The following is a 23,586-nucleotide window of genomic DNA, read 5'->3' as shown; positions in this document are numbered from 1 at the left end:
GGTTGGGTGGGTTTTTTTCCCTTCGATTTCCGACTTGGTAATTGGTATATTCTACAATTTATATTGCTGTAGTCGTTTAGATTTTACATTACAACCGCGAAGAATTTGACAGTACTCTTCACATACTGTTAACTGAGAGCAGATATAAGCATTGATTCGTTATTATGTTAATAGTAGCCCTGTATTGTGTAGCTCAGTTGGTAAACGACTTTACTATTGGAGGGCAGAGTTCAAGGCACACGCACGCACACACTATAAAATGTATGTGCGTTTTAATCAATTAAAATATTACTTGCTACAACGGCGAAGGGAAATATCTTGAGGAAACCCGCATGCCTGAGACTTCTTCACTATGTGCTCAAAGGTGTGTGGAGTCCACCAATCCGGACTTAGCTCTCAATACTACATTTAAAAATGTTTCTGAATAATACTAGAACAAATTGTACACATCTCTATAAAGCATTAAGATCGCGCAAAAAAATGAAATAGGATAAGTATCTATAGTAGGCTCTCCGTAAATTCGGAGTTTGAATTTTTCTTGCCACATAGGCATTATTAAAATTGGATGTATACCTACAAATAAAAGTACACGGCTTTGCGCGTGACGGATTACCATCGTAGATAAAATCAAATATCATCCTCCCCCCGGACCATTCCAACATATGCGCACATATTATAGTATATGTTATGCTCGTATTATGATGCTTCCTCACAAGGCGCCCGCATTGGCAGAACATTGCCAAAACATCAGCCTTATTTCCCGCTGCCTTCATTTGTTATTAAAATATTACAGCCCCTAGACGATATACAGAAAATATCACTTGTGTACGGTGTGTTTTTATATTTCCACTCGACTACGGCTATGACTATCTATTGTATGTAACTTCGTCATTATGTACCTAGATTTGCATGTATAGCTAAAGAGTATTCACTGTAGGTCCTATAAGGCATATTTTGATAATTATGCTATAATAGGCTTTCTCAACAAAGACTAATCGTAATATTATGGCAGACAATAATACGCAAAGTGTGAAATAGATAGCAAGACAGTTTTTTCGTCTGTAGATAAATTAAAATAACTTTATAATATTAGAAAACTTATTAATATTATTAAGAATTATTACGAGCGTCTTGGCCGAAGAAGGTTTCAAACCCTCTCACCTCTTACATATCCCAAGCCTAAATCAATGGAAAAAATAGGGCTTTATAAAATGACTGTAGACCTGATTCAATATTGCGGGGTGCTGCATAGCGTTTGGAGATTAATACTGAGTTATAAGTGAAATTTCAACTTAAGAAATATTAAATAACTTTAAATGTATGATTAGGACAGCATAAACTTGCGTACACTCTAAAAAAAAATTGGTTATTCCTAACAAGATAGTGATTGTTGTGATCAAGCATCTTGATTCCATACGAGCCTAACAAGAACATAGATACATCAAATAAGATGATAATAATTGTTTATCATAATTCAATGGACTGGGCAACTGTATTGCTCCTATTATTGTTACTTAACTAAGGCATATTCTTAACTGATTCAATTTACGTACTTGTTTAAGCTAAATAATTAAAAATGATCTAATCATACAAAGAAGTAAATAATAATAGAAACAACGTATTTATTTGTTAGAATCTATGAACATACCTACATTGTTAGCTCAATCTATAATGAACTTGCTGCTATAACTAATCAGCTTTTGTTGTTATGTTTATTATCATAATTGTTATAATTTATATAACGTCAACTAAGAGAAAATCTCTCTTAGTTGGCTTTCTTTTTTTAGAGTGTACTGCTTCGTGTAAATAGTAATCATCTTCGGCAGAGATGCGAAGTATGATCCTATACTGACATAATATATTTTATCTGACTAACTGGCATTCCGAAAAGTAGCGCTAATAGTTGTAATAGCGCTACTTTTTTGTACAGATCTACTACATATCTATTGCACTACTACAACGTCACGACGCACCACGCTTTAGTTTTTAAGTAGAAAGTAAGTTTTAAACTAAATAAATATCCATGTGAATAAAATAACGACCATTAATATTATCTTAACATCGCACCCGCCGTTTGTACGCTCAGATCTTTTAAAATAAGGAACGGATATTAAATGCAGTTTTCAGTAATAGATAGATTGATGCAAAAGTAAGGTGTGTATGATATGCGTACCATACTTGTAGTGGAGAGCAGCAAACATTTTTGCGCACTTACGTTGCAAACGGTAACTGAACCTTACGACATACCTAGATAAAATTATATAAACAAATCAAAAAATTCAAACTACCCCCAATAGTATCTTCCTTGCACCCGTGCGAATCCGGGGGTGGCTATCCAGGCGTACTAATATAATATATTGTAATATTTGCAAAGGTTAGACAGGGCTTAGTGCGGATTTGATCCGCACTAAGCCAACAACTAAACAACAGGCGTGATGTAAAGCATAATTATAAGCAACCGTAAAGATAAGTTTCTTCATACATAAGCCCGAAAATTTACGTAGAAAAACGATTCAGTCGCGAAAAACGGTTACATATTAATCTAATCGCAATAAAAGTGTCATTAAAGTAAAACGTTACGCTTTGTCCGAGGTGATATTTGTTTACGACTTGGTATCTGTCGGATTTACCCTTTAAACTTTACCTTGTTAAACTTAAACATATTCTTTAGTTTATGAAATATAGTTATTACGTAAGTAGATATCAGAAAGCAGAGTTATAGAAATAAAAGTTACAGTGAACAAATAAAGCTCGTTTAAGTGGCAAGCAAAGTTCCAGCTGACAATTTAAAGTTAGTCTAGGGGGTAATAGAAGAGGTGAGAAATCACGGGGCGAGGTTAGGGAGGCCCTGGACGTTAACGGTATGAGCACTCCCGACATTGATAAAGTTGCATCGAACCAGAAATAAGTGACTTAACCAAGCACGGCCCAACTTCGAGATAGCCTTTAATATTAGATGGAACATCGTATTGTTGAGTAATGTGAATGTGTGAGTTGCGAGGGATTCCGGAAGCGACGCTATTTTCACATAGTACAAACAATAAATATGCACAGGTGTAGGGGTAAGGTTTTGAACAAAGAGGAATTTGTTTTTGTTATTCTCGCTTTTTAGGGTTCGTTACCAAAATGATAAAAATCGATTTGATGTGCTATGGTTACGTTACCACCATACCAATACCATGCTACCAAGCGAAAAAAAAAATTTTTTTTTTCAGTCGTCGTCGTCGTCAGATAGCAATAAAAAAACGCGTTAGAAGTTATACTTATTTGGTGTAAACAGACAAAAGCCCTTTCAAAAATTTTATCTTTCGCTTTATTCTACGTTTGTAGTAAAAATTACACTATGAATAGTAAAAAGGTATTGTTTGAATTATTGAAGGTCTACTGTCAAACCTTTTTTAGAAAAACTAAAATGTTGACTATAGCTAACTTCATGGTGTCTGTTTTTTGTGACGGTCGGGCGCGCATCGTAAAAATTTACTCTCAGCATTTTTCCCAAACGCGCCAAAAAAAAATATAACTACAACTACTATGTACTTTTATTTATTTATTTATAATCTATGTGATTCTTTGCAGCGATAAAAATATATAAATATATAAACGTGTAAATCTTTATCCGTTTTATTGGACTAAGTAAAGTTTTCTTAATCGAATAAAAGGTCACAGTTACCTGTAATCACAATTTAAAGAACTCGCAGTTACTTATTGAAATTTTGTGATAAAGTACCAACAATTGTGTATTACCAACTTATACTGATTGATCGTCTAAGTGTAAAAACATTAAACTAAAAATATACAGAATTTATAACAAAATTGCGGCTCTCATAGAAATCATGAAAAAATGCAATTAATTAAATCAGTGAATTAAAGAGTAATTGCATATTGCAACGTCCTATACAGGTGTCATGCTTTTAAGTTTGATACCGAAGTCAAAATTTAGATTAAGTAAACGCTCATTTAGTGCTGTAAATTGAATGGCATTAAAATAGGTATTTTTTTGTTTATAGGAACTTGTATCACCCATAGCTAAACAAGTAATCCACTAAACCAAGACATCAGCTAGTATCTGACATCAGGTATGTTTTATTAAATTTAAGAAATTTACTATCCGATATTGCGGTTATGTAGCTCGTAGATATTGCAAAGGACGTGAGATTCGCCTTGCTACGAACGCTAGAGTCATATCGAAGATTTCAAGTGTTTATATAACCTTATATTACCTACACGGGAATATTCTTGGTATTATGTATAATATTTCCCTCCTTGTGCTAAATATAGAGTTCTTATTGTAGAGTTCCTAAGGGGGCTTACTACTATCGTTTTAAGAAGTGTTATTTTAACAACATTTACGTTTTTGTTTCACAATTGTAATTCTTATTAAAGAGTTACGTTGACCTGGGCTAGGAATAAAACCTTGGATAGGAAAGGACCTTGAGATCCGCAGTCGAAATGTAAACTACTAGGCCAACGAAGCGTACGAAATGCTGTTCATCAATTGCCTATAACAGTCCACAGCTGAACTAAAGGCATCTCCCGATGGGTTTTGCCCATAATCACCACGCTGAGCAGACGGGTTGGTGAACGCAGCACATGGTAGTTATATCACAGAAGACTCTGCTGCCCGGTCTCCGTTATATTCCCTTCGTACGCTACCCGTGGAAAGTGGCGGGTTGGTGATAACTGTATTCCGATCAGCCATTATCACACGGCAAAGAAATGGTCTAAAAACAGAATAGGAAGAAGGGTTCTTATAGGCCCTGGTTCGAACCCTAGGGGGAAAGTTTTGGAATTTATAATTTTTGATTTTTTTCTGGCCTGCTCTGTCTTCAGGTTTTTATTATCGTCATCATATCAACCCATTAACGGCCCACTTACCTATATGGCACGGGTCTACTCCAACAATGAAAAGAGTTTAGGTCGTAGTCCAGTGCGTATATGTAACTGTCAAACCCCTAACAGGTTAACCCACTACCATCTTAGACTACATCATTACTAAAACAAGGTGGAGTGGCGTGCATAGAGGGTATGCACAGGGTATGCAGATGATATACCTAAAATGATGAAAATCTCCAGTACGAGTTATAAAAAACTTAAGGATAGGCATTGTAAGAGGTATATAAAGTCTACCCTTAAGTATTTATATCTCATACTGGAGATTTTCTTGATTTTATCTGCATACCCTGTGCGTAACCTCTATGCACGCCACTGACCACATGAGATTGCAATCAAGGGCTAACTTGTAGTAGTACAAAAAAGACGGGTCGATAATAAAGATTTCCCTTTTGTTATATTAATAAGATTAAGAAACCTAATGAATAGTAAGTACCTGAATATAGATACAAAGAGGAATCGCTTGGGACGCGTCTGCGAAGTTTACAGAGGAACGACAAGACGGATAGCCTTCTGCATTAGATTTACGCCACCGATAGGTATGCTCCGGGCAGTATCGGTGGAGAAAGTTTTTCTCAAATATTCGCTTCTTGAAAAACGCTAACGACGACACGCAGTTAAGGTTAGTTGATGAGGCTTCGAACTAACGTATGTGAAACTAGATTTAAAAATATTTAAGAGCATTACCCTATTTGTAGAATATTATCGAATGTTTACCGTGTACACAGTAGTAGTAAAGGTGGGGTAAACATTCGATAATATTCTCAGCAACAAACAACTTTTTTATTATCAAAATTAAGCTTAATTTGCTATACTCCGCGAAAAGCAGGAGAATCTGTGTGGTGTAATTTATAATTTCTTCAATCCTTATACCCCACACCAAACAGATCTTCGGCAATATACCCTCTACGCACGTTTCGCTCCGAAACCGGAGCATCATCAGGAGATGTTAACTTAACAATTATTCATTGTTAAGTCAACATCTCCTGATATAAAGGAAAATATCATGGATTCCCGCAAAGGAAAAGGAATATATCATGGATTTCCGCAAATTAACGCCTGCTTCTTTCCAACTTTTTTTATAGTAATTGTTGACGGACGAAGCAGATGGACTAAAATATATATATGTATATATTTTTTATATATATACATATACATTTTAAATTTAAATTGCACCAACTAATACCAATTGCAATATATATTTTATCAGTATTTATGTATATTATTCATTGAAAAAATATTCATCAGTCATCTTAGCACCCATAACACAAGCTACGCTTACTTTGGGGCTAGATGGCGGTGTGTGTATTGTCGTATGTGTGTAATAATAAATGTACTAATTTATTTATTTTATTTATTTAACCCGTTCCTTCATTTTTCCTAACGTCAAAGTTTGTCTGGAAGAGATCACTTTAGTGATAAGACCGCCTTTGCACGCTCTATTTTCTATTCCAAGTTTCTTCTGTACATGTGTTTACTTTGTATAAAATGTGGGTGTGCAATAAAGATTTCAAAGAAACAAACAAACAAACAGATGGCCCACCTGATAGTGGAAAACACACGCCTATAAGTGGAACAACAATTCGTAGGGCATGCAAGGAACACGCCCTGCAGCTTGCCGCTCTGCGTCCAATAACCTGGACATAGGTGTCAATTGTAGTGTTGCCCAAATTCAGTCTTGGTCTTGCAGTCTTGGTCTTGTTCTTGCGTTTTTGCAAGACCAAGACCAAGAACAAGACCGCGTATTTTTAGCAAGACCAAGACCAAGACTGACCGTGCAAGACTTGAGCAAGAACAAGACATAGCCTGCAAGACTCTTGCGTCTTGCAGCTAGGACTTAGCGCTATTTCACGGAGTAGTTAGGTGTAACAGTTCGGTGTATAGGTAGGTAGGTACGCTTAGGAATTCTATGAGACGCAAAAAACTATATCAAAGAATATGAAAAACTGGACCTATGCGCATTACGACTAATACCATAAACATAGCGAATAAAAAAATATCTATTAAAATCAAACTGAGTGCATGCATAGTTATGTTTTAACCATCGGCACTTTGATAATGCGGCATCAAAGGTTTTGTACTTACTTCTCAAAGAAATTTGCCGCTTTTCGGAAGTACATGGTTATGATACACGCGCCGGCGGCTTCTTTTGAAATCTAAAACAATCGTTGCCGCCGCGCCGAAATCATAACATTTGACACTATTCATGCAAAATAATTTCGAATTTTAAGAGTACCTACAGGTGTTCCAAAGAATAAATAAGTTTCAGATTGGTGATTTTAGATTGGTGGAGGACGCATGAGACAGAGTATCCGATTTTATCGAAAATGGCCCGTGATTTTCTCTCAATACCTGCAACTTCAGTACCTGCTGAGAGGTTATTTTCTAAAGCATCATTAGTAATTAGAAAACATAGAAATAGGTTAAGTGATGAGTCAGCCAGATGGTTACTTTGTATTAATTCTTGGTCAAAAGAATTGATATAAAGTATCATAACCTAATGATAAAGCTGTTGATTTGTGTTGTATTTTATTTTTTATTCAAATAAATGATAAATCGTAAAACTCTTTTATTAAATTTCTTATAAGTTGAGGGTTCAATCTCTTTCTAGACAGATAAGTATTGTTCTTTAAAATACAGTCAAGTTATTGTAATTAATTTGTTTTTTTACATGTTTTAGCAAATGTAAGCTTATAAATCATAAATGTTTATTAAGAAACAGTTACTTCCATGGAAAACGACATATAGGTCAGTTGATTTTTCGAATTTCTTATCAAATCTTCAGTTATTTATTAATCTGCTTGATCTTTACTATGGCTATGTTAATTCAAGCTCACAATGTTCCAATTCTAATACGTTTTTCTAAGATTTAAAGTAAACTTTAATAAATAGTAATAGACTAATAGGTAATTGCAAGACTTGCAAGACTCTTGCTGCAAGACCAAGACCAAGACCAAGACTGGGAGCGCAAGACCAAGACCAAGACCAAGACCAGGTGTATTGGCGCAAGACCAAGACCAAGACTGGCTAAGTCTCGTCTTGTTCTTGCATTTGGGCAACACTAGTCAATTGCCATAAGCTTTATATACATGTAATTATAAAGAATAGCATGGCAGTAGAACCTTCTTCCCGGACGAGCCTTTTACATCACCAATAATGGCCAAACCTTAATCAATAAAAAACCAATATCAAGTTCAAACCAATGAACCAAAATGCTTCATTGTTTTAGGGTGTGGTGGTCTCGTCAGATCTGGTCACAGCATAAGATCAAGGTTACCATATTATTGTAGTGTCAATCGGATTATAATATTTACATTATTAATTTCGACCTGTGCCTAAGAACTGTAACTGAACTTTAGGAACTGTGCCTCGCTGCGGTGGTTTCGAGGACGTTTTAGATTTTATTTAGTTTTAAATAGTTTATTTTAGGTTATATTTATAAAACAATTATTTTAAAGAATAAATAAGAAACTATTCTGATTTCGACCTTATAAAATAAATAGAAGCAATATAAATATCAGTTATAATACTAAAGTCTATTCACGATTCAATTGAAAATTTAAGAGCAAATCTAAATATAAATACTAAAAAAAAATGCATGAACGTAATTATTAATAGGTTATTAATGTTATAAAACAATAGTGCTATAAAATGTTGATGGCTGCTTTCGTCCGCGTGGATTAAGGTTCATTAAAAGTTCCGCGGAACTCATTTGATTTTGCTGGGATAAAAAGTATCCCATGTCTGTCTCAAGATTGCAGTCTTTCTCCGTGCCAACTTTCATCAAGATCGCACTTTGCATTCATATTATTTATTTAATTTCCCTTCAGTATGCATTGAAGTGTAAGTTTTGAATAAAAAGCGTCCCTCTGTTTTTTCATTCCATTGTAACTGATGTTGATAGAAAACTCATAATCTGTTTATGGGATGAAAAGAATATCATTTCATTTGACGATGGGAAACAGCCATCTGCTCCCGGGAGGCATTAAAAATATTAAAATAAGTAATAGCTCTATCAGGCCTGCACCTGCCGCTCTTCGATGCGAACTCCGCCCCGCCCTTCCGCCGCCCTTAGCGCTCAAGTACTTTATGATAAGGGCAGTTTTGTCCCTGTTACGTCTCGTCGACGATGTAAGCATATTTTAGTCTCTTTGGAAATTATGTAAGCCGTTGTAAAATGTTCTAAGTTCTAATGCAACCTGCATGTATAACATACTAAAACTAGAAGCGAACGTATTCATGTTAAGATATCTACCTACCTAACCTATCTGTTAAACTAGGTTTCACAAGTTTTTGACAGTCTTAGCTATATTTGTATATAAGAAATAAATAAATATACTACGACAATACACACTTCGCCATCTAGCCTCAAAGTAAGCGTAGCTCTTGTTATGGGTACTGAAATGACTGATGTATTATTTTATTATTAATATAAATATTGTATTATTTTTATGAATAATATACATAAAGACTTATAAAATACAGATGAACACCCAGACACTGGAAGACATTCATGTCCATCACACAAACATTTTCCAGTTGTGGGAATCGAACCCACAGCCTTGGACTAAGAAAGCAGGGTCGCTGCCCACTGCGCCAATCTGCCGTCTGCACCAATAGGAGCATGGCCTAAGTTTATTTTATTATCATCATGAGCTTACTTAATGTCGCACTACTGAGCACAGACATCTTCAATCATAGCTGAAAGAAAACGTTGCTCCCATTCGAGTTGACTGGTAGGTTAATCACAATCGATTTTACATTTGCTTTGGAACGCATGTGTATGCGTTAAACAAACTATCAAAAGTTTTAAATAGTTTAAGCTACTCGTATAGCTACAATAACAAACGTAACTTATGCTTATTTAATTATGATCACAAACCTACTGATTAAAGGGGCCTGCGCTCAGAAATGGGACATTTCACACTTCTCTACTTTGACATGACCTCTTTGATTATAGCTGAATTCAGTTTAACGGGACGTAGAATGGATTGCTATTAAATGATACATCATTTTGTTTTTTGAGCTTTTTTTTTACTAGCAAAGGCGGGGGCAAAGGGGGTTTCAATGTCAAGTTTGGTCTGGGCTCAATAAAATTGAAGTTAATGATTGCAAATCGTAGTTAACAAGGTTATAGGCCAAATTGAGACCTTGAAGTTCGTTACATATCTATTTACTGACTTTGATCAATTAATTGATTCTCTGTTGCCACTAGTCTAGTCTATGTTGCCACAATAAAGCTTATTTAGTCTTACTTTTCCTATTATTTTCTGCAAACTGTATATTCAAACTTCAAACTGTATATTCAGAAATTTTCAAACTCCGTATGCTAAATACGAAAGCCTAATGCATTCAATGAGAGTGGTTAGTTGGCGAAATCTGTATCATCAAAAAAGCTTTTTGTCGGAACTCAACAATAATGTTGAACAAATATAGACTACTTTAAGTGAAATTTTGGCAAAACGTTTGAACAGTTTCCCTAGAATTTAACTGTATATACATTCCAGGTCCATAAAATGAATTACATCACTTAACAGACGTCAGTTTAATAAGTTCGCTAGGCTTTTTTAATATTATTTTGAATGAAAGGGTGTACTAAATAACAAATAAATAATGCATTTTTATCTTATACGGGAACTCCATGGAAATGGCGAAAAATACTTAAATTTTATAGCCGTATACAATATATCTATTTAATGAAATCATATCAAACCTTTTAATGACTCAAAATCATTCAAGTCGGTTGAGTTTTCTAAGCTTATACCTATTTTAACTACCGTGTTGCGTATAATAATGAGAACATATACATAATTATGGTTTAGGTATTTACTTAGAACTTTTACTTTTCCTACTTAGAATTATTCTACCTAATTATAGAATAGAAAATAATTAGTTTTAATTTTGAGGTTTAAAATCCCTACGGCACATGCCCTAGTTCACTTTTTTTTTTAAACAATATTATTATTAAATTTAAGGAAATTCATAAACAAATAAACGGATTTTTTTTTATTTATTTCACTACAGGTTAGTCCTTGACTGCAATCTCACCTCCTGGTAAATGATGATGCATTCTAAGATGGGAGCGGGCTAACCTGTCAGGGAGTATGGTAGTCATATCGCCTAATCGGTTTTAACAAGACATCGCACCGGAACTCTAAATCGCTAAGCGGCACGTCTTTGTCGGTACGGTGGTAACTCCCACACAACCAGACCAGAGAAAAGTCAGAAATAATAAATTCCTAAATTGCCTCTGCCTGTAATAGAACCCGGGACCTCCTGCTTAAACTTATAGCGCCCACCATTGCGCCAGGGAGGTCGTCAAAATATGGATGCCGAATTCCTCATGAAAGATGGTGATACCTCGGGATATGTTTTTAAATTAATAATTGATTTCCATAGAGACTTATTACACCACGGTTTTGTAACGCTACCACTGTCTAATTACTGATTTTGACACGCTTATAAATTAAAAAATCGCCGTACAAAAAATTGCCATAACAATACACTGTAAATAAAGCATATACTTTATCCAGGCCAGGAAACAAGTAAAGTTTTATCTTTTTCAGATTTTTATAGAAAAGCTATACACACACATCACACATAACACACACATCGGAAAACGAGAGTATTAAATAACCTTATCTAAGCCTAATTAACGTTCAAGATAGGCTACTTACTCAGCTCCATTTTTTCCTCCCCTGTGCAGCATGCCCGCGCGTGCCATTTCACGCCCAAGCCCTGCGAGAAAAAACAAACCATCCATTAACGTCGACACGACCTTTTTCTACATCTTTTCCTGCACTAAATACTACTAAGACAACATTTATCTTTTATTAGACAACCGATACAGCGGATCAAATCGAGCGTACTTTCGACTTAATTTTTCCCTTCTTTCATTCCGTCTTGCCCAATTTTATTATTCAATTCCATTGTTATTCTATTTATCAAACACGCTACAAGTGTATATAACGAATTAATAATTTCACAAAAGAATTTGTTCGTAGCAAGTTAGCACATCTTTTATGCGATTTAAAATCAAAAAAGGTTCGGATAAAATTGTTAAACAAAAATTTTGTAGATATAACTACTCGTATATAGGTTGCCTGTGAGCAGTTACCACATCCTCCCAAATGAACTAGGTGATGATGAAATCTTATCAATCTTTATAACGATACAATTTTAATTAACGTTACAGTCGCTATAAGACTGATGTATAAGGCATATACTAATTTCGGCATCGACGGTAGGAGAGCCGTAGCTTTATTGGTGAAAGCGCTCAGGCCGCGATTGCCCGAGAGTAGCAGGTTTAAATCCAGTCGGTTCCGAAAATTTTTATATGCATTTAAATTTATAAAATTTTAATTAACCTAGGAATATTGATGAATCCATTGCTCAAAACTAAAACTACTAGTCAAATGTTTAATAGGTAATATGTGCGCGCTAAGGAATTGTAATAATTAGTAATAGTTAATATCTCTATTAGCTATTGCCATACAATTCCTTACTTGCCCATGTAAGCGGTGATAGCCCAGCGGTTAGGACTTCGGCTTCCCTTTTGGGGGGCCTTGGAAAAGTTAGAGGTGTGTAACTTTTCCAAGGATAACATCGTGAGGAAACCTGCATGCCTGAAGTGTTCTAAAAGGCGTATTAATCCTGGCCATTATGAGAGGAGACCCTTGCCCTGTAGTGGGCCAATAAGGGTTTGATATGATGGCGATGACACGTAACAAAATATAAAGCAATAACTTCATTTAATGAGATCCAAAAACTGTTAAAAAACTGTTGTGCAAATTTCGATATAGTTCCTGAGAAATATATTAAGTTACATCTGCAACCGTAGCTCATCTATCCACTTTAAACCATTTCTCTTCTAGATAAAAGCTGCAATTTAGCAGTTTAATCAGCAATCAATTCCGTAGAGCTTGATGGATGGCCCCGGGAGAATATTTCAGTGTCGAAATGGTGCATTTAAGCGACATCTTCAACTAAAGGTATACATTGGACAATGGCGAGCAATTAATTATTCGATGTGGCGCTATTTGTTTAAGCTGAATTTTAACATTATCTGCCGCGAGAAATCTTTCATTTCATTGTACCTACATATCCAGAGGGCGTAGATGTCCTATTTTTACACAGATACGCATAGAATTATATGTTACAAATATAATATATATAAATAAAAATAAAACCCAAAGGACCTCAGGAGTGGTCTGTCTTATCTTAGCTAGATAAAAGGTAATTAAAGGTAAATAAATAAAAGCCAGGCTGAATTAGAAACACGTATGCTTCTTATGAGGCACTTATCGTGAACGAGTTCAAGTTAAAAATCGTGAAGGTTTTTGATCAGCAGTCTGTTCCGATTTATAATGGTAGTTTTAAAAATAACTAAATAGTTCGAAATTCAAAATTAATTTATTAATTGAAATAAATTAATTTTGAATTTCGAACTATTTAGGTTTAATATAAACACATCACACATCAAGTATTTTTGTTTGTACTCTACCACCGGTTTGACCATTCAGAAGGCAGATTTTGAAGAAGCAGGCAAGAAACTCAGCAGTTGCTCTTTTCCAACATCATTTTACAATTTAACAATAATTGATCTATCTTGGGGGAGATGAAAGCGGATCGTCTCGTTTCACCAACCATTAAGGAATTCATCAATAGTATGGTAACCTCGCTGTATTAAATATTTTTTAAAACATTGTATAGTACATAATTAGCTATTTAATTTTGTTAAAAAGTTGTAAATGTTGAGTGTTATGTTAATACGAGTTTGTAAATCGCAAGCTTTCAGCATTGTATGTTATTGTGTAAAACGCTTGCTTAAATTTCGCGGAGACACGCAATTTTGCCATTAGTGTAGCACTTGCTAACATGTGTCGCGTATAATTGTATTAACTGCTGATTTATGTATCCGTTGATTTAGTTTATTAGTTTAGGAAATAGGGTCCCGAATTCATCGCTCTACTCTGACCTTGTAGGCCCCTTATCTTAGTTGATGGTTTGAAAACCAAAAAAAATAGTTCGTAGATTTGTGTTGATATTTTCCTCAATAATGCACTTGCAATTTATTTATTAAAGTTGATCACTATCACGAATACGAAATTGGAGCAAAAACAAAATATACCTTTACGAAATATTTATTATTTGCATGCGTGTAAAATAATATCCAATAACATTGCAAACATTATGAAATGCTGAATTTCTTTTTTCGGATTCCATTGTTAAAAAATCTGAATGCATTTGACGTATTTTTTATTTTACGTATGATATTTTATTACTGAGTTCGATGTTTCACTTGTTTGTATTGAAATTTGCTTATAGGGGAGACTTTGCGAAAGAAATTGCAAAAGAGAGGCTGGAATCATAAAGCACCCTTGGTCGTTTTATATTCTGGTCTCATTTTATCACTAGAAGGGCGAATTATACATAATTAGAAGAAAACCATTTTCATTCAATTCAAATTTACTTTCACGATTCTCGTACTTTAATAATCATGTAAAGTACATTTTCAACATGATTAGTTGCCTGCTTTAAGATATTTAACTTATATTTTTAAACCGAACGTATTTGTGAAGGTTGTTCGTCGAAATCAAGAGGTTATCATTACGCATGCTTTTAAAACTTTTTTTTTTTCTTAATTACACTATAAGCAGATGGTTGCGGGCTAACCTTAACCTTAAGTATGGCAGTTATATTTAACTCATACGCTCATCGTTTTCTACGCGACATGGTACTGGAATATTTAATCGCTTAGTGCCACGTCTTTGTCGGTAGGGTGGTAACTAGCTAAGGCCGAAGTCTCCCACGAGACTAGACCAGAGAATTTGAAAATTCCATAATTGCGCCTGCCGTTAATCAAAATACCGTAACTATTGGGCCTTATTACATAACGTGGTATAAGCTACGCAATATTTTATTATTATTATTTCTCTTCATTTGTATACCACAACATTAACATATACAAAATATAATAAAAACAGAAACATAAAGAAAGAAATAGAACACAAAAAGCGGCCTTATCGCTTTATACCGATTTTTGCCAGGCAACCACACACACACGCACTTTATCCACACTCAGTGATTAAAAAAACGTAAGTCTAAATTTAAATTCTATTCTATTCCCAGCTTATTGCATTGAGTCAAAGAACTGCAATAATTGAAAGCTTTTTGTTAGTCTGTGTCTGGATTGTTGTACCACATTAATTCTGAAGATCTACTTAAGACCTTGGTTGCCAACGCATGGACTCTAAGAGTGGAATCAAATCATTTGCAACTACTGGTAATGTAAGAATATGATTTTGCAACATCAGGAGTACCTAAAAGTAAATAGCTTATCGAAGTCGGCGTTATATTAAATATCATTTTACCTAAGTATATTCAAAGTATAAATAAGGTTCTAATAATTAAATTTCTTACCTGGACGACTGGCCCGGTGGTAGGTAGAGTAGGCTTTTACTTTGGTTCATTCCAAATATCTGAAACAAATACGAATATATGGCATTAATCAAACTGCGATTTTTTCCTACATTCAAGTCACAAGACTTTAAGATAATTAAATTGCGCGAAATTTAAACCTTTAGGTAGGTTAATGTTATACTTTCTATATTATTATGTACTCAATAACTTGAATTATTTGATGTCCATAAATAGCCGAGAAACACGAGGTACTGTAACCGGGTTGTGCCAAAAATGAGTACCTAGGTGTTGTAATTTTTTGTAATAAAATTCCCATTACCGCTATATAGTTTCGAAACTGGCAGTTTAAGGAAATTCTAATAGAGAAAAAACGTCATGCGCTTACAGAGATACAATGAAGGTATTCTATTTATGTATCTTTGCCAATTTAACAAACAAACGTGCAGGCCGACAGCCTTTCGGTTATCGACATTGTCAATCACAAATAATACCCATCACTAATTACTGTTAATAATTAATCGCAAGAGGTGTGGAGTCAAACGTTGAAAATGGATGGGTGAGGAGGAAGTTTGAAGGAGAATTCGCCGTACGTCATTTAAAGTTTCTATCACAAACAGTAATCAATAAATTAAGAAAATTCATACACATTTTTTAAAAAGTGTTTGCGCTCACATCCTCACATTTGTGACATGTATGTACATTTACGTAACGTTAAGTGAATGGGTTGGATTTAATTAGATGTTGGCGACTCTAACGCCCGAAGTCAATTCGCAACTCAAAGTCCTAACCACTAATCTATGAGGAGTAAACTCAAAAAATAGCAATACAGCATGTAGGTTACCTCAGATTTAACAAAAGTGACATCTATTAACAAAATGGAACAGTGAATGTTTATCAAAACAGCAGAAACGTCGCTCACAGTTGATTGACAGTCTGAACTTCGAACCGTATCTCTAACTGCCCGAAATATATCCCGTTTAAATATTTCATCCATTTCACACAAAATACGGTTGACCTCGTTCTGATGTATATTTGAAATTTTAAATAAAAATAAAAACACCCGCTATTTTCACAAAGAAATATTTTGTCAAAATATTGCTGGGTTTTATGCTTGATGAACAATCTTTTTATGGAACATAGCTCTATGATCTATGTGTCCTCCATTCATGTGAATATACTTGAAAACTATAAGTATGCCATGAACAAACAACCTCTAAGGCAGTGGCGAGTGCTGTGGCCTTGAAATAGGGTAAACGTCCCGTGTCCGATCCCCGTCAGGGGCACTTTTGCAATTTATAATTTCTGCTCTGGTCAGGTGGAAGGTTTGGGCCAGGGCTTGTTACCAAACCACCAACAAAGGCTTGCCGCGAATTTATTTAGCGTTCCAGTACGTCCAGTATGATGCCGCCTAGACACCGATTCGCGGTATCGGTTTAAACTGTCTTAATATACCTAACAGGTTAACCCGCTACCATCTTAGACTGAATTATCACTTTACCTGGTGAGCAAGAGCTAACTAATAGTGAATAAAAAAAATGTATCTACATTTAGAACTTGTAAGTGCTCAACACTGTTAAGAGATATGCTTGACTTGAAGCCTCCATAGAGCATTCAAAAATAATAAAAGGAACCTAAGAATAACGTGCTGGAATTTCTGCTTGCGTAAAGATGATAAATAAATCAAATTCGTCAAAATTATCCACATGTCTTAGAGTACCGCTCGTTCACACGTGGTGAAATCATTTGTAGTAAAGGGATCAATTTACCGACGGTCCCTTGGCACAGATGGCCATGTCCCATTGACCCAAATGCAAGATTGACCGATTTGCGCATCCCAATATTCAAACATATACCATACGGAAAAATTTGTACTGCACAATATTTTATACGTCAACATTTTACCTACAGTTAATATTAAATTAAATTGATTTATAATAGAAAACTTTCTTAGTTACTTTCGTTTCTTACCTTCATTTGGTATATATTTCTCATCATTATTTCAAAGATGAACTCTACATTCAGATCCTACCTCTGAATCAAAATACAGTGCAGTTTGGCAAAAAATTTAACACTTATACTTCAATTTCACTTATTTTGGGAGTAATCAAAGTTTCGCATTGACCCAAATGGGCGGATAGTTAAGAGTTGTCTCAAACAAAACCACATAAACGTTTACGAGCCGCTGCGGCAGCTTCCACACCTGTGGCCGCAATAAAACAATTTACGGCCTACAAAGTGCTACAGGAGGACGAGTCTGCAACGATTTTGATTTGGTAAATCATAAATCATCGGAAACCGACAGTCAATAAAAAAACCGATGTCGTGCGGTAGTACCGCTTTACATTTTACACCTATTGACTGACATATTATTACAAAAGTTTCAAACTTTAAATATTTAATCAGAAAATATCGCCCATTCGTACGAATCCGATAACCTTGCCACATAACACGGATGCGATGCTATAAATTGAATTCTACCCAAAACCTCGAAAGTCGGTTTAAAATCATACGAGCGAAACATGAGCAAAAATTCAAACAATTTTCCAATATGTTCTCGTAAAATATTCGCTGGTGGTCAGCAGTTACTTCATCTCAACGTGTTAAATCGATACATATGAAGGGCGACTAGGAATGCAGTTAATATATTATAACGGGCGCGAACAAAGCATTCCCGGTACGCGACCCACTTCCTACAGACCTAGTTTATTAAAGTTACGGAGAAGCACCCGAACAGAAATAATAGTTCAATAAATAATACTTTGTTATTCCGCGAAACCTTATTGTCATATTGTGCCATCGAGTGAACGTAATGCACTGTTATGATATTTAGTAACTACTTTAATTATTTTTTGTTTCCGGGAAACGAAGTAAAGGAAACAACAGGGAAGTTAACTATATATTTTGTTGAACAGTTATAAGAGCACAATGCAAATTTTACAGAGGACTATGACAACTTATTAGTACCATCGCAAATCGCAACAGAAGTACAAAACATAAATTAAGCGAAAATATGAATATGCATAAATATATATACTGATAATATGGAGTTTTGGTATTTATGGATTATGCTGTAATTACGAATAATAATAATTAATGAACAGTTATCATCACAAGATTTTTGAACGTGATTGGCCACACAGATGCACTCAGCGATATATAGTGATATAAAATCCGTTAAATAGTCAATAACAGATAAGCTATATCGACTGAAAAGATTTGGCATATCAATTACAACTTTAAAGCTAAGTAATTCAATTCAGTATATTATGACTAGTACGAAAGCGTTATTTTTCATATTAAAGCCTGTAATTATAATGCTGTAAAGGCTATTAACTTTATAATAAGTTATAAGTAAACATTTTAGAAATGTGCGATAGGATTTGAATATCTTAGAAGTAGGTTAGCCTCAGTATTCTTATTAAAGTGAACAGTTAGATGAACCAAACTAAAACAATGCTAGGTCCTGTAATACACCTGTGTCCCATTTAGCGAACCACAATGGAGAAGCTATTAGAATCATCCATGTGCAATGACCAGTTCAGTTTCTCGGCTTGTTAAATACTGCATGACAATAAAATTAAAATTTGACATCAGATTGGTTGATTCATTCAAAATATGTGCTTTGTAAATAATAATAACCTATTTGGTTGTGACCTTATTTATGTTATTTATGTTTGGTTGTGGTGAGGGCAATAAATGATCGTATTTCACGTGATCTTCTAGACGGTTAAAGACTATGAAAACTGGTGCGTGCAATGCTTGCAACAGCAAATATTGTGAGACGGACATTTTTCACGTCGAAATTGCCAACTTGAGAAAATAATTACGGCAAAATAAGTATTGTAAGCTGTATAAAGTTTGTGTTTTTTTTTGTTTTAATTTTTATAAATAATTTTCACTTGGTACTTAATTCCTAAGCAATTGTGGTTAATGTTATCGTTTATATATAACTAAGTTGTGGAAACGTCATTGGTTTATGTGATTTAAAAATACGGCATAACTCTGATGTGAAATAGTTGTTTCCCTTGAAAAGCTAAAAAATAAAAATATTTATTTCTAGTTTAGAAAATTGGCAATTAGGTCACTTTCGTTTTGAAAGCTCGATATGCAGAGATTCAGTGATGTAGGTAGTTCGCTGCAGGCCAATGCACGCGGTCGCCTCTGCTACTCCGCTTTTCTCAATAAAGAAAACGGGAACGCCTGTACAATGAACGCTTTTAACTGTCGAGTTGGAAATTCCTTTCCATGAAATTTCTTATAAATTTTTTATTTGGTTAAATGTTGTTGGCATTAAGCATTAAGTTCTTGAATGGTTTGTTGCCAATTTCGTTTAGAAAAAGATCGTTCAACTCTAATAAATACTGATTATATGGAAACAAAGGAAACTATTTGTTTATCGGGATACAAAGTATCCTTTATGTTGACCCGGAATATCAGCCACCACACCTAGCTCCTATACCGAATTTTATTTAAATCCGTTCAATAGTTTTCACGTGATGCCCGGTCAGACAGACAGACAGACAAAAATTAAATAAAAATTCGTTTGGGACTCTGCATCTTTTATAAAGCATCCCCCGGTAAAAAATTTCAAAATATATTAAATGTATAGAAATCTTCCAATTACAGTTTTATTATAAGTATAGACTAGGTGTTGATTAGTAAGGTCATAAAGGAAGGAGAACAAATGAACACACTTTCACATTTAAAATGTTGGTAAGGATGGTAAGGATTTGTTAATTTTCAGTGCTCCTATAATATCGTTTCAGAAGTTTCCCCGCCTAATAGAAGAAACAACAAGCAAACCATTTCTATCTTTAATAATGTGGCGGGGACGAAGTTTAATTAATTGTCACCTCGTCCCCAGTGCAAGGTAAATATTATTCTGGCGAAATATTTAAAAGCAGCTCGAGTTGAGCTCCTTATCGGCGACAGCAGTACGACTATCTGATTGCCGGCTCATTTCTACGAGAAAAATATAAGAGGAGACTATTTATTTAGTGGTGAAAATTTTACGAACTTTGAATTGAGATTCAAAAAGGAAACATAATAATAAAGTTACAATCGCGTCAAGGTACTTTGATCGTATTAAAAACATCAAAGAGATAGCAGACAGTTATATTCCACATGAAACTCCGGAGCAGTTTGTATTTAATCAATAATATTATTTTCCGAATATAAAATAGTATAATCTGTAATACTGTGGAAAACAGATATCTTGCGATTTCTTAGAACCCGTCAAGTATCATCAAGAACCACGAACGAAAAGTGCGAAAGGGATGAGCGAAAGCAGCCAAGTCAATCAATTTACAAATTGTATTATGTTGAAAGAGCTGTCTGGTATCACAATTTGTTTCTTCTGTAGGTTGTAGCAAAATAATTTTTCGATGTTCAATTGCTTGCAATATCCAAAAGTTTATATTCAAATATTATTCCTATCAGAGTATGAAATTCTGTTGCAAAATTCTTGCTCCAATAAATTTGAATATTAGTAATGTTTAGAAGCAATTCAAGTGCCTTATGGGTGAGGCCGAGGACTATGGTTTAGTCCCGAGTTTGTTGTTGCCAGAACATTGAAAATAATAAGTGAGAAATGAAGATGCTAAAAAAATGTTTTCAATAAAATGTTTTGTGGCATAGTTAGACTGTCAATAAATGGTCAAAAAATAAATGAATCTATGGAGTTCCTTCAGATAACTAAAAGGAAAGTGGTATTCGTTCAAAAACATCTTCAGGTTTGTTATAGATGGATAGCCTCAACATTTTTGCATATAATTTGCATAGTTAATGGACACTAACTCATAATAATATTTGTGGACTCGCCCACTCGTACTTTACACTCCGTGTATTTGCATGCGACTTCCTGAAAGCATAAAATTGAAATGCAATTTAACGAACTTGGCAACTTTTATCTGATGACAACGGCGCGAATGAATCAAAAAGATATTTTCTTTTCGTTTACTGAATTTTAACTTGAAGCCAAGAAAAATAAACAAAATTTAATTAAAGTAGCTCAGAATGACTGTATGCCTATCAGAAAATAGCTTGAGTGAAATCACATTTGTCAGAATTTATTCGCATTTTATCTATGAATGACAATATTATATTAAGATAACATGTAATGATACTATTTGTTGCATTGATTCAGTTTTTAAATTTTTGTTATCAAAATGAAACGACGACGCTTAAGAAGGTTTCTTATTATTAGTATTTTATGTGTGTAATCTTGATAATTATTAGTGTGTAATTATTCGTAAGTATGTATATAATAATAATACACCCAATCGGTTTCCCTTGGTTTTCCTAAGCCTAAGGTTGCCTGGAAGAGATCGCTACTAAGCGATAAGGCCGCCCTTTGTATCCTACTTTTTAAGTTTATTTTTGTTGTGTCCATTGTTTTTTTTTACTATTTGTGGTGTACAAATAAAGTGTATAAATAAGGTTTCATGCGAAATCTTAATTCAACTATTGAGATGCGAGCAAATAATTGGAATGATGAATGTGATAGCCAACTATAATTATATAGTTTACCACGAATTAAAACAGCATTTGACAGACGTTTTTTCCCTTATATTGAGGCACATGTCTACAATAGTGTTTTTAAATATATAGATATTAAAGCCCGAAATGTAAAGAAGGCTGAGGAAAAGTTAACATTTTGGCTCAACACACCTACGATGACACTGAACAGATATTAAAATTCGTACAGTAAACTTTTATATATAATTTATTTATCTTACCATTTTATACATTTTTTATATTAATAAACATACTTATTTGTTTCAATTATTCGTTTTTAACCTCTTTAATTACTTTATTTAAAATTGACACATTCGTCAATTTCTCTTTTCTGGCCGAGCAATCAATTTTGGCAACATATTAAATGGGCCCCACGTTACAGGCCTAGTGTGGGGAAATGTCCGCAGGCAAATATCAATATAATATGCATTCAGCATTACAAATATGTTTACCAATTTATGGGAAATTGTTTTAGTTCTTGTTCCTATTCTTTTTTCTTTTTACAGTTGTTGTATTAAACTGTGGTAGCTTTAGAGTCGCGGTTTGTAGACAGTATATAGTAACCTAAGGTGTGATACTTCAAAAATTCATATCAATTCTTACTGATATTATATATACGAAAGTGTGTTTGTTTGCTTGCTTGTCCTCCTTTCACGCCCTAACTTAGTAACCAATCTACTTGATTTATGGTAGAGGGTTAGTTTAGTTTAGGACGGAGAGAAACTAGACTTACTTTTTAACAAATGGATCTCACGTGATTTGTAAAACACCGCGAAATACGCGGGAATAATTTATAAGAAAAATACGAGCTTATTGTTAGAACGCTATCATTAAAACGTATACTCAGGATGACGTTTATTTTGATAATGATCTATCATCATCCATTTAAGTCAATGAAGCCGACTTTTATGTGAAAGGCGGCAAATTAAATGAGATAGTAAAAGTTTAATGGCTCGTTCACAGTTTCAATGAGCATGTGCGGCAGAGAAACTATTCGGTGTCGAGGAGCAACGGGCTCGGTATTAACATTTACAACAATTCAGCTTAAATGGCTATCAAACCAGGTACCTAAAATGGTACTAAAAGAACTAAGTACTTAATAGAAGTTTTCTTTCGTTTCCGTTAGCTCTTTCATGCATATTATTCTGATATACCTAAGAGGTGATAGCTGGTGGTGGTTAGGTTAAAACATCTTAAGAAGCTTTTGCTTTGTTGTTCGATCAAGGGTCGGATACAGAAGGCAGTCCTTAAAACGGCGAGTATTGTGAGGAGGTTTCTTCCTCACTCTGGAGCCCTAACCGCCGGTTGCTATTTAATTATTGGACGGCCGATTAGCGCAGTTTGCAGCGACCCTGCTTTCAGAGTCAAAGGCCATGGGTTCGATTCTCATAACTGGAAAATGTTAGTGTGATGAGCATAAATGTTTTTCAGTGTCCGGGTGTTTATATTTATATTATAAATATTTATGTATATTATTCATGAAAATATTCATCAGTTATCTCAGTACCCATAACACAAGGTAGGTACGCTTACTTTGGGGCTAGATGGCGATGTGTGCATTTACTTAATACCTATATAGTACCTATATAATATGAATAAGCCCCAAGCAAGCGAAGGTGTATTTTTTATTCAATTATAAATTTTGAATAAATGATACAAATAATTAAATTGAATAAAATCTTCAAAATATTGTTAATGTAGGTACAGAAATCGCCCAGTTCAGTTTTGTATATATAGGTTCTTATTGGAATAGCAAGG

At 34.4% G+C, this 23,586-nt stretch overlaps 1 protein-coding gene across 5 annotated transcripts in view; it reads right to left on the bottom strand.

The window, feature by feature from the left end:
- Positions 1 to 23,586, bottom strand: part of LOC120637119 — a 228,471-nt gene that overhangs the window by 94,086 nt on the left and 110,799 nt on the right. For all 5 annotated transcript variants that reach the window (XM_039908773.1, XM_039908774.1, XM_039908777.1 and 2 more), the window contains 2 exons: positions 15,313 to 15,371; positions 11,568 to 11,628 (listed from right to left, as the gene is read on the bottom strand). In XM_039908773.1, the coding sequence (XP_039764707.1) occupies positions 11,568 to 11,614 (47 nt within the window). In that variant the 5' untranslated portion in view covers positions 11,615 to 11,628; positions 15,313 to 15,371. The remainder of the gene's footprint in view (positions 1 to 11,567; positions 11,629 to 15,312; positions 15,372 to 23,586) is intronic.

This window comes from Pararge aegeria, chromosome 3 (genome assembly GCF_905163445.1).
Source record: "Pararge aegeria chromosome 3, ilParAegt1.1, whole genome shotgun sequence".
In the NCBI taxonomy this organism is placed as follows: Eukaryota; Metazoa; Arthropoda; class Insecta; order Lepidoptera; family Nymphalidae; genus Pararge; species Pararge aegeria.
This window is presented reverse-complemented; position numbering and strand designations above follow the sequence as displayed.